The following is a 13,986-nucleotide window of genomic DNA, read 5'->3' as shown; positions in this document are numbered from 1 at the left end:
AGGAGTGAGCCACTGTGCCTGGCATCTTCTCATTAGTTATGAGTTTTCTAAGAACTGTTTCTGCAAAGGGGAACAGATAGACGTTACCATCATAGGTGTGGGCCCCTCACTGCCCTGCTTCCCGGTCCTTCCCCAGCACCCAGAAGGAGGATCTCAGTGCCTACCTAATGAATAAGTGAATAAAAGAATGCTCAGAAAAGCATTATTTTACAGATCAAAAATCGGAGCCAATTCCTCCATTCCCCCTCCCCCAGCTGTAAGCAATCACTAATGTACTTTCTGTCTCTATAGATTTGCTTATCCTAGACATCTCATAGAAATGAGATAGCACAATGTGTCGTCTCCACAGACTTTTTAAAAAATCACTATTGCCCCATTCATTGGGTAGAGTAACAAATGTTACTACTGTGGCTATTTGCAACTTTTCAAGAACAGGGACTGAGTAATTTTCATCCTGTGACCAGTACCTGGAGATTCAGTAGTGTTCAATGAATGTCTGATAAATGAATGGTCCCCATAGTAAGGATGAGCTGAATAAAGCCTCCAAAGGGTTATGTAACTTGTTTAAGATCGTAATGGCAGTAGGAGAATGGGTGATTCATGTCTCATTGCTCATATAATATTTCCGTGCTTCCTCAAAACCCAACTTCTGTAAATTTGTTTCCTAATTTGCAAAATGTTGGCAGTATCTACCTCATAGGGTTGTGAAAGTGTTAGCTATTCCTGTACCCATCTTGTCAGATATGGCAATCATCCTGAAAAAGATAGATAATAGTGTAAGATTAGGAACCTGATCTTGCAGTCAGGCAAACTCCCAGCTCTGCCAGTAAACCGACTGACCGCAATTTCCCAAGGTTGACAATCAGGACAGGAATACTCAGCAACCCACATTTGTTAGAATTAAGTAAAGCTGTCTCCCCAGCGCCTAGTTCAGTGCTTAGATAATGGAAAACCAGCATCTCAAATTTGGGCTACTTTTTTTCCTGCCTTCCTTGGGAATGATAAGATCATAAAGTTATAAAGTTAGAATCTGATTCCCACTTTGCTTGGGAATTACAGTCGACCCTCTGTATCTTTGGGTTCAGCATCCCTGGATTTAACCAATTCTGGAATGAAAATATTTGAAAAAGAAAGTAAAAAATAACAGTACAACAATAAAAAACATTACAAATAAAATATTCCGTATAGGCTGGGCACGATGGCTCATGCCTGTAATCTTAGCACTCTAGTAGGCTGAGGCGGGTGAATCGCTCAAGGTCAGGAGTTCAAAACCAGCCAGAGCAAGAGTGAGACTGTCTCTACTAAAAATAGAAAGAAATTAATTGGCCAACTAAAAATATATAGAAAAAATTAGGCAGGCACGGTGGCACATGCCTGTAGTCCCAGCTACCTGGGAGGCTGAGGCAGCAGGATTGCTTGAACTCAGGAGTTTGAGGTTGCTGTGAGCTAGGCTGACGCCATGGCACTCTAGCCTGGGCAACAGAGAGAGACTGTCTCCAAAAAAAAAAAATTCAGCATAATTATTTACAGAGCATTTACCGTCTATTAGGTATTATAAGTACAGCAGGTCCTAGAATAACATTGTTTTGTTCCACATAGTTTTGTTATAACTTTGATGAGAAAGGGAGGCTCCCTTGAGACCAGCCTGAGCAACATAGCGAGTCATCCCGACTCTACAAAAAATAGAAAAATTAGCTGGGCATGGTGCCTGGTAGTCCTAGCTACTCCGGAGGCAGAGGCTGGAGGATCGTCACTGCGCTCCAGCCTGGGGCAACAAGAGCAAGACCCAGTCTCAAAAAAATCAAAAAGTATATGGGAGGATGTGCCTACGTTATATGCAACTACTCTGCCATTTTATAATATCAGGGACTTGAGCATCCTTAAATTTTGGTAGACTCGGGAGGTCCTGAAACCAAGCAGGACTATACAATCCTTTTAAGGTTATAAGGAGAGTGTATCTATCCGCATTTTACTGATGAAGCCCTGAAGGTTCAGAGGTTCAGTAACCTGCCTACGGCTGCAAAGCCATCGTTAGAACTCGGAGTCCTGTTCGCGCTTACCCAGGCCGCCGCCGGCACAGCAAATCCAAGCCCCCGCCCCTAAACTCGAGGTGCCTGTCCGGGCGGTAAACCGCCACCTGAGGACCGAGGGTCCTATCAGCATTTTGGTCTCGGTCTCGGGGCAGGGTGTGGGCCCCGCTCTGATGCCCCACCCTCCCACTTGCATCGCCAACCAAATGGAAGTGCCGGAGGCCTACGCCTGACATCCAGGCCACTCCGACGAGCCGGCCCGCGGCCCGCAGGCCCCCGCCCCCGCGACGTCACGGTCACTAGGTGCTGTGCTCCCGAGGGGCCCCTGCTGGGCCGAGGAGGAAGAGCCAGGTCCTTCCCGCCTGTGGCCCGTTACCTGCCGACCCGGCTCTGCCCCGCACCCGCGCGGCCACCCTCCGGAGGAACTTGACGCCACCGCGTCCCCGCGCTCTGCACCGCATCCGCGCCCCGCCGCGCCGCACCATGAGCAAGCGCCTGCCGCTCGTCCTGCGCCCGCTCCGCCGCCCGCCCCAGCCCCCGGGCCCGCCGCGCTGCCTCCGCGTGCCCTGTCGCGCCGGCAGCACCGGCGGCGGCGGCCGGGAGGCCCTGCTCGGGCAGCGGCGGCTGCAGGACGCCCGGGCCCGGAGCAGCTGCATCCCCGGCGGCCGGGCGCCCGACTCGATCGTCAGGTGAGTGTCCAGCCCGGCCCCGCGCGCCAGGCGGCCGGAGCGCTCAGGTCTCCGCGGGTCCCGGGCGCCGCCGCTGGGGGGCTGGCGGGGCCGGGAGTGCGGGGCGAGGACTAGTTGGGCGCGCCGGCGGGTGAGCGGGGGAAGCGCGGGCCGGGGATGGCGCGCGGAGGACTGGGGCGCCGGGGCCGAGCGGGCCGGGGATCGGGCGGGCGCGAGCATCCCCGGCGGGCGCGGCCCGCACGCCCCACACGCCCCGCTCCACGTGCGCCGCCGGTCGCCGGCCCTGATGCAATCTCTCCCGGCGCGACCAGACAGGAAAGGGGCGGCGCGGCGGAGGGCGGGAGCCGGGAGGAGGGGTGCCCGCTGCGGCTCTGCGCCGCCCCGCCGGCTTCTCCGTCCGCCCGCCCGCCAGCCCAGGGTTCGGGGATGGGCGACCTGCCTTCCCGGCTCAGAAAGGCGGGCCCGGGCCCAGAGCCCGCCCGCCCGAGGGCTCCGCATCTGCGGCGTTGGCTGCTGGCGCCCCGCGGTGCATTGAAATTTGCCCTCTGCCCGGCGCCGCCGCCTCTGCGAGGGGGTGAGTGCTGTGATCCCCGGCACCATTTCCTGAAAGTTCGGTGGAGCCGGGAGGCCGCTGCCACCTGGTTTCCGGCTTCCCACCTGGAACCCCCCGGCGCAGCTGCCCCGGGAAGGCGGTCTCCGGCCCCAGCGCTCTGCGGGGGCCCGGCAGTCCCCGCTGGAGGCGCCACCTGCGCTCCCCATGCACGCACACCCCTAGCTCGGGGCCTCAGTCTCCCCGCCCCTCAGCGGGAGAGGGGAGCGAGAGCTTGGAGAAGTGTGGGCTCTGGGACGCAGACCGTGCAGAGCGGGGCGCCCAGGACGCACCTGGAGGTGGCGCGGAAGCCCCTTCCTGCCTCCTTCCGAAGTAGGATTAGGAAGACAAGTAGGATTAGGAGGGCGTTGCAGCAAGCCTGCATCGCCCTGGGCAGGCTGCCCTGCCTCCTCTACAAACATCCTCTTTTCTTTCTAGCCTTCTTTCTAAAAGTCATTGCCTGCCCACCCTTCTCCGCCCTCTCCCTCCCTTCCTCCCTCCTTCCTCCCTCTCCGGCTCCGCCTCCCTTTCCCCTCCCCCACACCCCTCTCTGTAACGTGAGTTTCTGAGGCTGTTGGTTTATTTAGTCCACCTTGTTCTCTTTCTGAACGTTGGGTTTACTTTAGGTCAGTGGATTTTAACCAGCGCATGGCAGAGCCTCTTCTTAGTGGTTAGAGCTGAGGGCAGCACGAGAGGCGGAAGCCACCACCCAGTCACCCTATCTTACTTTATCTGAAAATTTCTTGTCGGTTTATTTATTTACTCGTTTCTCATTTGTCTCACCCACTTGGAACGTTAGCTCCATAAGGGCAGGGAGCTGTCTTCTTCCCTGCTCTATCTTCGGGGCTGGGGAGAGTGGGTAGGCGCTTGTGAAATGGTGGGTGAATGAATGAATCAAGATTTGGGGTTTTCTGTGGGTTGTATTCATGCATATAGTTTCCTTTAAAGCCATGACTGCCCTACAGATGAGTCGTCAGCAGGGAGCTTCTAGGTGGGCTGCACTGGGTTCACCAACCTCAATTCCCTTAGGAGAATGGGGGGAAATAACAGTACCCACCTCAAGGGGGCATGGAAACACTTGCACCAGAGAACACATGCACAGCACGAAGCTCAGGGCTGCTGCATTCTAGGCCCTTCACAAATGCTGGCTATTGTTACTTCTTAATATTCTTAACCAAGGGTCAGCAAACTTTTTATGTAATGGGTAAGACAGTAAATATTTTAGGTTTACTGGACCAAGAGAAAAAAATCAAACAGTTATGCAAATACTTCTATAGCAAAAGAACAAACTTCCACAATTTTTGGATGAAATTCAAAATGTTATTTGTGGACACTGAAGTCTGAATTTCATATGATCTTCAAATGCTATGAAATATTATTCTTATGTTGACTTTTTTAAATAAAAAATATTTTAAAATGTAGGCTGGACATGGTGGCTCACGCCTGTAATCCTAGTACTCTGGGAGGCTGAGATGGGAGCATCACTTGAGGCTGGGAGTTGGAGACCAGCCTGAGCAAGAGTGGGACCTCGTCTCTTAAAAAAATGGAGGAAAAAATAGGCTGGACATAGTGGTACGCACCTGTATTCCCAGCTACTTGGGAGACTGAGGCAGGAGGATCCCTTGAGCCCAGGAGTTTGAGGTTGCAGTGAAGTGTGATGATGCCACTGCACTTTAGCCGGGCAACTATCTAAAACAATTAATAAACAAATAAAAGCTGATCTTAGCTGGTGGGCCATAGTTTGTTGGCTCTTGTTCTAAATTAATAGGAAGTGTTATATCAATGAATTAGTGCTTCATAGAATTATGGATAAGAGTCAGGTACCTCCATTTGCAGTGTGACTTTATCATTCATTAGCTGTGAGAGCTTGGGCAAGCTATTGGATCTCAGTTTCTTTGTAAATAAAATGGAAAATGTAATATCACCTTTTCATAAGATTTTTGACCTACATCCCATGACCTACATCTTTAATATCTCTGAAAATAGTATTTGTACTTTAATTGATAGTGTCTTACGGTCCCTGTTGGCTAGGTGGCAGTCATGGCACATTTGTCATTGCCTGCACCTGTGGGAACTTGGTCATAGCCATGCAAATTGCTGTACCTTTCACTTGAGTTATGTGCATGGAACTCTCAGTCCTGAGAGAGATTCCTCCAGACTTGTAGGAAAAGCGGGGGAGTGAGTCTGGCTAGAGGTCACCTGGAATAGACATGCAGGGGTCTAAGCGTGTTCTTGATTCATGGACATGTAACAGAAAGGTTAAAGAATGAGCTCCTTCAAAAGCATAGTGACCCATATTCCTGGTGGTGTGACTAGATTGACATCATTCTGTAATGTTTCAGTCAACAAGGCTTGTAAAGGTCATTTTAGGAAATAATATGATTTTTGTTTGTTGTCTGTCAACCCTCCATTGACATCTGGTAGAATCAAGAAAGTGCCAGCATCAAAACTTGCAGAATGGGTGTCAGCAACTGAATGAAAACTCCAGGGACAAAAATGATGTGACTTAAGAAATGCTGCCAACACTGGTGGCACAGAGGGTGATGTTGTGTGGAAGAGAACCCCAAAACACTGACAGACAACAAGAGCAAAAAAAAAAAAAAATGACTTTGAATTAAAAAAATCAGAAGAGTGAGATCCTGAGTGTGAAGTTTCAGAATACCTTAATCAATATCGATTTATCTTCCTTTATCTATATATGTACACATATATATACATATACATATATATACATATACATATATATACATATATAACACACACAGACATATATACACATGTCACTGGTTTATGGCAAAAAAAATACTATGTCTAAATAAGACCAAAAAATTCTGCCCATACTTATAGAATAAACATGCTGTGTTAAGAAAAGATTGTGCCATAGTTTAACTGGTAGCATTTTTTTTTCTTAGTGGTTCATAAAGCAGTGGTGTGTATTTCATTCTAAGATTTGATGGACTACAGTAAATAAGATAATCCTATTTAAGCTCTCAGATCAGGCTTGTGCGTGACATAAGGAAACAGGCCAGTCTCCTTTAATAGTTCCTCAAAGGCCAGCGGCCATGGTGGCTCAAGCCGATAATCCTAGCACTCCAGGAGGCCGAGGAGGGCGGATTGCTCGAGGTCAGGAGTTCAAAACCAGCCTGAGGCCGGGCGCTGTGGCTCACGCCTGTAATCCTAGCTCTTGGGAGGCCGAGGCGGGCGGATTGCTCAAGGTCAGGAGTTCAAAACCAGCCTGAGCAAGAGCGAGACCCCGTCTCTACTATAAATAGAAAGAAATAAATTGGCCAACTGATATATATTTAAAAAATTAGCCGGGCATGGTGGCGCATGCCTGTAGTCCCAGCTACTCGGGAGGCTGAGGCAGAAGGATCACTCAAGCCCAGGAGTTTGAGGTTGCTGTGAGCTAGGCTGACGCCACGGCACTCACTCTAGCCTGGACAACAAAGTGAGACTCTGTCTCAAAAAAAAAAAAAAAAAAAAAAAAAAAAAAAAAAAAAAAAAAAAAAAAAAAAAAAAAAAAAAAAAAAAAAAAAAAAAAAAAAAAAAAACAAAACCAGCCTGAGCAAGAGCGAGACCCCGTCTCTACTATAAATAGAAATAAATTAATTGGCCAACTAATATATATAGAAAAAATTAGCCGGGCAGCATGCCTGTAGTCCCATCTACTTGGGAGGCTGAGGCAGGAGGATTGCTTGAGCCCAGGAGTTTGAGGTTGCTGTGAGCTAGGCTGACGCCACGGCACTCACTCTAGCCTGGGCAACAAAGCGAGACTCTGCCTCAAAAAAAAAGTTCCCCAAAATACTGTGGACTTGACTGCCCAGAGGAGAGCAGCCCACGGGAGGTGGGATGACCCTGTGACACCTACTCATTCCTCGGCCCTGGGCAAAAGACAGCTGCTCGGTTTCATCACTTCCCAGCCAGCAAGAGGGAAACTGGCAGATACACTGGCCAGGTAGGTGGCCAGTGACTGGCCACCTTCCTTCCTTCTGCTGGCCAGGTGACTGGCGCATGTCCCTGGTAGCTGCACTTTCCTCACCTCCTTCTGCTGGCCAGAGCTTAGTCACCTGACCCCACCCAGCTGCAGGTGAGGGAAACTGGCAGATACACTGGCCAGGTAGGTGGCTATGTGCTAAGACTCAGAGTTCTGTTATTAAAGAAAAAGAAAATGCATGGAATTACTATCCATAGGAAGTACCCAGTCATTTCCACCATCATTATCAGCTGTGTTATTGTTACTGCTGTGTATTGCGTGTGTCTGCCCATTTCCAGGGCAGTGGCTTGGTAAGCCACTCTGTGCTGCTTTGAACCTGGACTAATTCTCTGAACACCAGTGGCTGCCTTTGGAGGCACCTGCTTTGGGAATCTTCACTATATTTATAGAAGGGCACCCCTTTTGCTTTTGGAAAAGTCAAAAAGTTGAAATGTAGAATATCATTAATTAATCAATAGGCTCAGTATTCGGAGTACTTAAATTGGTATAATAATTTTCAGTAACACTACTAGCTGCTTTCTCTCAAACGCTTTGGCGTGGTCACAGCTAGCCACAAGGGAGGCTGGGGGACATGGCCATTATTACAAGGCAGCCCCTCTAACACACGCTATTGCACACATAGCCAGAGGGAGAGGAGTGTGAGTCTGTGGTACCAGCAGTGGTAGTAGACACATTCAATGTAACAGTAACAGGCATATTATTTCCTTTAACAATAGCTCTGAGTTTTAGCTGCACGTGGCAGCCGGGCTAGAGAACCCCACATTCCCTCCCACTGTTCTCAGTCAGAGTGGAAGCTGACAAGGCCATTTTTCTCCCCCAAGGTCAGGAAAATCCCTGACCAGAAACATGTATGCTACTTTTTAGATTTGTTGAGCCTGGTGTCTCCTTTCTTGTTTGCCTTGGTTGTAACTGGAAGAACAATGAGTAACCCAAAGAATGAAACATTACACACATGACAAATTATAGGGAGCTGGAGCTAGTTTTGTTTTATTAGCTTAGTTGGTAACAGTGTTGAACCGCCTTTATATGTCTACACAGACGTTCCTCTGAGAGAGCGCAGGTTCTGTTCCAGACCAACACAATGAAGCAAATATTACAATAAAATGAGTTTTTTGGTTTCCCAGTACATGTAAAAGTTATGTTTACACTACGCTGTAGTCTACTAACTGTGCAATAGCCTTATGTCTAAAAAAAACTATGTACACCTTAATTAAAAAATAGTTTAATGCTAAAACATGTCAACAATCGTCTGAGCCTTCAGCAAGTTGTAATCTTTTTGCTGGTGGAAGGTCTTGCTTTGATGTTGAAGGCTGTTGACTGGTGGGTCAGGTGGTGGTTGCTGAAGGTTGGGGTGGCTGTGGCAATTTCTTTTTCTTTCTTTTTTTTTTTTTTTTGAGACAGAGTCTCACTCTGTTGCCCAGGCTAGAGTGCCATGGCGCCAGCCTAGCTCACAACAACTTCAAACTCCTGGGCTCAAGCAATCCTACTGCCTCAGCCTCCCGAGTAGCTGGGACTACAGGCATGTGCCACCATGCCCAGCTAATTTTTTATATATACATTTTTAGTTGTCCAGCTAATTTCTTTCTATATTTTTTTCAGTAGAGATGAGGTCTCACTCTTGCTCAGGCTGGTCTCAAACTCCTGAGCTCAAATGATCCACGGGCCTCCGCCTCCCAGAGTGCTAGGATTATGGGTGTGAGCCACCACACCTGGCCCCCACAAATATTCCTAGTGGTATCTAGAATGGTGAAGCATTTTCAGAATGTTTTCAATTTACTTTGCCTAGATCCATCAGAAGAATAATTATCTATGGCAGCCATAGCTTTATGAAATGTATTTCTTAATTAATCAAAATTACTCCTTGATCCACAGGTTGCAGAATGGATATTGTGTTAGCAGGCATGAAAACAACATTAATTTCCTTGTACATGTCCATGATAGCTCTTCAGTTACCAGGTGCATTGTTAATGTGCAGTAATATTTTGAAAGGAATCGTTTTGGTTTTTTTTTCTGTGCAGTGGGTCTCAAAAGTGGGCTTACAATATTCAGTAAACCATGCTGTAAACAGATGTGCTGTCACCTGGGCTTTGTTGTTACATTTATAGAGCACAGGTAGAGTTGATTTATGATCATTCTTAAGGGTCCTAGGATTTTAAGAATAGTAAATAAACATTTGCTCCAACTTCAAGTCACCAGCTGCATTAGCCCCTAACAAGAGAGTCAACCTGTCCTTTGAAGTTTTGAAGCCAGGCACAGACTTCTCCTCTCTAGCTATGAAAGTCCTCAAAGGCATCTTCCTCCAATAGAAAGCTGTTTTGTCTATGTTGGAAATCTGCTGTTCGTTGTAGCCACTTTTATGAATGATCTTAGCTAGATCTTCTGGATAACTTGTTGTAGCTTCTACATCAGGTTTTGTTTCTTGCACTATTATGTTATAGAGACAGCTTTTTTTCCTTAAACTTTATGGACCAACCTCTGCTAGCTTCCAACTCTTTCTTCTGCAGCTGCCTCACCTGTCTCAGCCTTCATAGAAATGAAGAGAGGTAGGACCTTGCTCTGGATTGGCCTAAAGGAATGTTGTGGCTGGTTTGATCTATCCAGACCACTGAAACTTTCTCCATATCAGCAGTGAGGCTGTTTGTATTTATCATTTTTATTTTATGTTTACTAGAGTTGCACTTTTGATTCCCTTTAAGAACTTCCCCTTTGCATTCTCAGCTTGGCTAACTGCTTGGCTCAAGAGTCCTAGCTATCAGCTTGTCTTGGCTTTTGACCTCCCTTCCTCCCTAAGCTTAATCATCTCTAACTTTGGATTCAAAGTGAGAGATGTGACTCTTCCTTTCACTTGAACACTTTGCAGACATTGGAAGGTTATTAAATGGCCTAATTTCAATATTGCCGTGTCTCAGGGAATAGAGAGGCCTGAGGAGAGGGAGAGGGACAGTAATAGCCGGTTGGTGGAGCTGTCAGAGCATACATAACATTGACCAATGAAGTTCACCATCTTGTATGGGCAGGATTCATGGCACCCCAAAATAATTTTAATAGTACTATCAAAGATCACTGATCACAGATCACCCTAACAAATATAATAATAATGAAAAAGTCTCAAATATTGCAAGAATTACCAAAGTATGACATAAGACACACGATGAGCACATGCTGTTGGAAAAATGTCGCCCATAGACTTGCTCAATGCAGGGTTGTCAGAAGCCATCAATTTGTAAAAAAAAAAAAAAAAAAATCTTCCAAGTGCAATAAAGCAAAGCACAATAAAACAGGGTATGGCTGTGTTTTCTTTTCTATCCACCCCCCCCCCACACACAGAATTTTAAAAATCTGATTCCTTTTTAACTATTGCTGACTTATCTATAGAAGTGTTCCTTTCATTTTATTGAAGAGAAGGCAATTCTGTGAATGTCCTTGAGAAAATTATTGCTGTTAGTGTGAGTGTTCTTAGTGTGTTAGGGTACTTTGGGGTGACAGAAAAAAAATATGTACAATCATAAGAAAAAGGTCAAGAGCCACCGTGGTATAACTATTTCACAGGTGAGGAAACTGAGGTCCTTAGAGACTAAGTCAGTTGCCCACTTGCTCACACTTATAAATGAAATGCCCAAGTACCAGTCCTGGGCTGTATTTCCACTTAATCAGTGTTTCAGAACTACTTGGACTCCTTCAAAATTGCTGAGACCTACTGAATCAGACTTTCTGGCATGAGGCACAGAAGCATTTATTTATTTAATTTAGAGACAGAGCCTCCCTTGTGATCATAGCTCACTGCAACCTCAAACTCCTGGGCTCAAGTGATCTTCCTGCCTCAAGCCTTCCAAGTAGCTGGGACTACAGGAACGCAGGCCACCACGCCCACCTAAATTTCCTGTTTGTTTGGATTTTTTGTAGAGACAGGGTCTTGCTATGTTGCTCAGGCTGGTCTTGAACTCCTGACTTCAAGTGATCCTCCTGCCTCAGCCTCCCAAACTGCTAGGGTTCCCAGAGTGAGCCACCGCTCCTGAGCAGCAACCTTTATTTTTACTAAGCTCTGCAGATGATCCTTATGCCTAGAGCTGCTTAGGACCCACACTCCAGTGCCTTCCAGACCAAGCAGAAATAAAGACCCAACCTGCCCAAATTAGCAGTTACAACAGGCTGGAGAGAGCGCAGCATAATGGACCTCAGGCACCCATCACTGGACAGATGGATTTTTAGTGCTCATTTATAAGATGATTTGTAAACTTTCCCATATGGTCTCCTTTATTCAACACAATAATATAATTGATTGGCTGGGGATTTAGTTGCTTTATCCCCAATGTTTCAAAACAAAACAAATAGAAATGTTCACAGGCCACAGACAGTTGCCTGCCCACCTAGCCTGCTTGGAGCTCAGTTAGCAGGAGAAAGGGTGATCCCGGTTTTGAAGCCTGTAAACTTTTTCTGAGCACCCCTCTCTCCTCGACCCTCTCCTGGCGAGCTAAGCGTCCTCTAGTTACCTTTGTCCACTACCTCTCTGGAAACTGGGAGAACCTGCCCGATGCCTTCTTGTTCCTGGCAATTTATGGCTGATGGTGTCTGGCTGGAGCTTTTTCAACTTGAATTTTTTGCTAGGTGCATGCAAGACTCTGGGAGACCAAAAACAAAATTGAAAGATGGTCTTACCACTGAAGCGTGGGTACTGCCTTGGCTGAACCTTTAGTCTGTTGTGGGGGAGGGGGGATGTGATAACATTTCCTGGGGGGGGGGTGGTGAAGGAAGCCCCTGAAGTCCCTCATCCGACATTGACTTAGGCCTGCCCTGCCCTGGGCCAGCACTGTCACCTCAGAGAGGTGAAGGTGAAGGTGACTGCTGCTGGGCCTTTAGAAGGTCCAAATGCTTCTCTCCCTGGGAGGTCTTTGTGGGATTGTTAAATTTGATGTGTCCCCTACTTTTCTGCTCCCTTACTTTACCCTTCCTTCCTTCCTTCCTTCCTTCCTTCCTTCCTTCCTTCCTTCCTTCCTTCCTTCCTCCCTGGGCCCTGCACCTTATCCTGACCCACCACTTCTTGTCCAACAACAAGCCCCTCCCCCGTCCCCATCCTCACTACCCTTCCCCCACCTTCATTTGCTTTCCCTGTGGACCCCAAATTTGTTTTTGTTTTTTTTGTTTTTGGAGGGGGGAGTATGGTGGAGGAGGGAGATCACTTAAAATAGAAACCCAAACTTTTTATTATAATAAACTTGGAAACACAAGAGAAAAATTCACCCCCAGAAAATTATTAACATCTATTTTTGTCTCCATCTGCATATTTTTAAAATTGGCTTGCCACATTTTACACTGCGTTGGCGTGTCTTGATTTCATTGTTATCCTGTCTCTTCCCTCCACACTGTATTGTGAACCTAAAAGGAAGAAGCTGAGGCCAAATTATTATAAGTATTAATATAAGTGGAGAGTTTATTTGGGCCAGGCTTGAGGATTGCAACTGGGCAGCATAGATTCAAGTTGATTAGCAGCAGTCACAATTGGATCTTTAAAGGGAAAATCCACTTGTACCTGCTGCGAATCCTCTTTAAACTGCTTTTAAAGGGAAGATCTAGTCTGGACCAAATGACTTTAACTCATTGTCCCCAGGCATGGCTGGGGGAGGGGGTGACTGAAGAAGTCCCACCCTCCTGGTCTCTGGGCCTGGTTGCTCACTCACAGTGCTCTGAGCTTGTTTCTTTTCTCTATTACTTAAAGCACAGCCTTCTGTTGTCCCATTATTTTCACTTATAATAACAAACTTTCTAAGAAAATGCATTGTATCAAGCCTTTCTACTGATTAACCAAGAAATGACTGTGTTATTTTTTTCTTTCTCAATGTAGAGAAGTCATTGAGAATTCAAAAGAAACATTGAGGTTATTGCAAGAAAAAAACCCTGCCTTTAAGCCAGTTCTTGCTCTTATGCAGGTAAGCTGAGAACTGATTCAGTCCTACTATTTTAGGATGCCTTTCACTCTAGAAAATTGTGTGCAAAAGGCCCTCTGCATTTCTTGTCTAAGAAGAGATGGCTCAGTGGGGAATGCTGTCGCTTTCCCTTTCTTTGGTCATTGGCTTCCTTGGGGTCTCAGTAGGTCCCACCCTGCTTGAAGGTGTCCTCTCTTGTGAGTCTTCCTCTCTGGGGTAGCTTTCAGAGGTCAGGAGGTAGGTGCCCACGCAGATTGCATTACACAGGACATATTGTGGTCTGTGTGTGCTCATAGATGCTCATGTGATATGGTAAAAAAAAAAAATTCCCCTTTGTTTCTGTTGGAAGACAGGTGCTAGATAACACATGGGTATTTGGTGATCTTTTGACTCTCTCTTAAAGCCTGCTATGAGCTTCATGGGCCAGAAGTCATTACCATGTCACAAGGGCTTTGCAAGCCGTGAACATCTTTTGGCTGCAGCCCCTTGGTTCTGAGCTGCATTTGGCGCCATTTGCCATCCCGATTGGCACACGGGTGTGGTGGCAGGTGCCGAGGGATGACGGGGTGAGCCAAGCCTGTAAGCTAACGCAGCCTGGCAGTTGGGCGTTTGGCACGCACTTAGTGTATCAAAGCAGCACCCTCTCGTTCCATCAGTGCTGTTTTCCAAGACTGTAGAGCAGGCGTCCTCAAACTACGGCCCGTGGGCCACATGCGGGTGTTTCTGCCTGTTTTTTTTTTTTTTTTAACTATAGTCTGGTCCT

General features: G+C 47.1%; 1 protein-coding gene across 2 annotated transcripts in view; it reads left to right on the top strand.

Annotated features, from left to right (window-relative positions):
* The first annotated feature begins 2,346 nt into the window (after positions 1–2,346).
* MTHFD1L (methylenetetrahydrofolate dehydrogenase (NADP+ dependent) 1 like) overlaps positions 2,347–13,986 on the top strand; it is a 192,913-nt gene continuing 181,273 nt past the window's right edge. Inside the window, exons 1-2 of one of the 2 annotated variants that reach the window (XM_076002865.1) lie at positions 2,347–2,719; positions 13,142–13,226. In XM_076002865.1, the coding sequence (XP_075858980.1) occupies positions 2,514–2,719; positions 13,142–13,226 (291 nt within the window). In that variant the 5' untranslated portion in view covers positions 2,347–2,513. Of the gene's footprint in view, positions 2,720–3,259; positions 3,294–13,141; positions 13,227–13,986 lie in introns of those variants that run through there. The other variant, XM_076002866.1, reaches the window with a different exon arrangement.

The sequence above is a fragment of the Microcebus murinus genome, chromosome 5 (genome assembly GCF_040939455.1).
Source record: "Microcebus murinus isolate Inina chromosome 5, M.murinus_Inina_mat1.0, whole genome shotgun sequence".
In the NCBI taxonomy this organism is placed as follows: domain Eukaryota; kingdom Metazoa; phylum Chordata; class Mammalia; order Primates; family Cheirogaleidae; genus Microcebus; species Microcebus murinus.
This window is presented reverse-complemented; position numbering and strand designations above follow the sequence as displayed.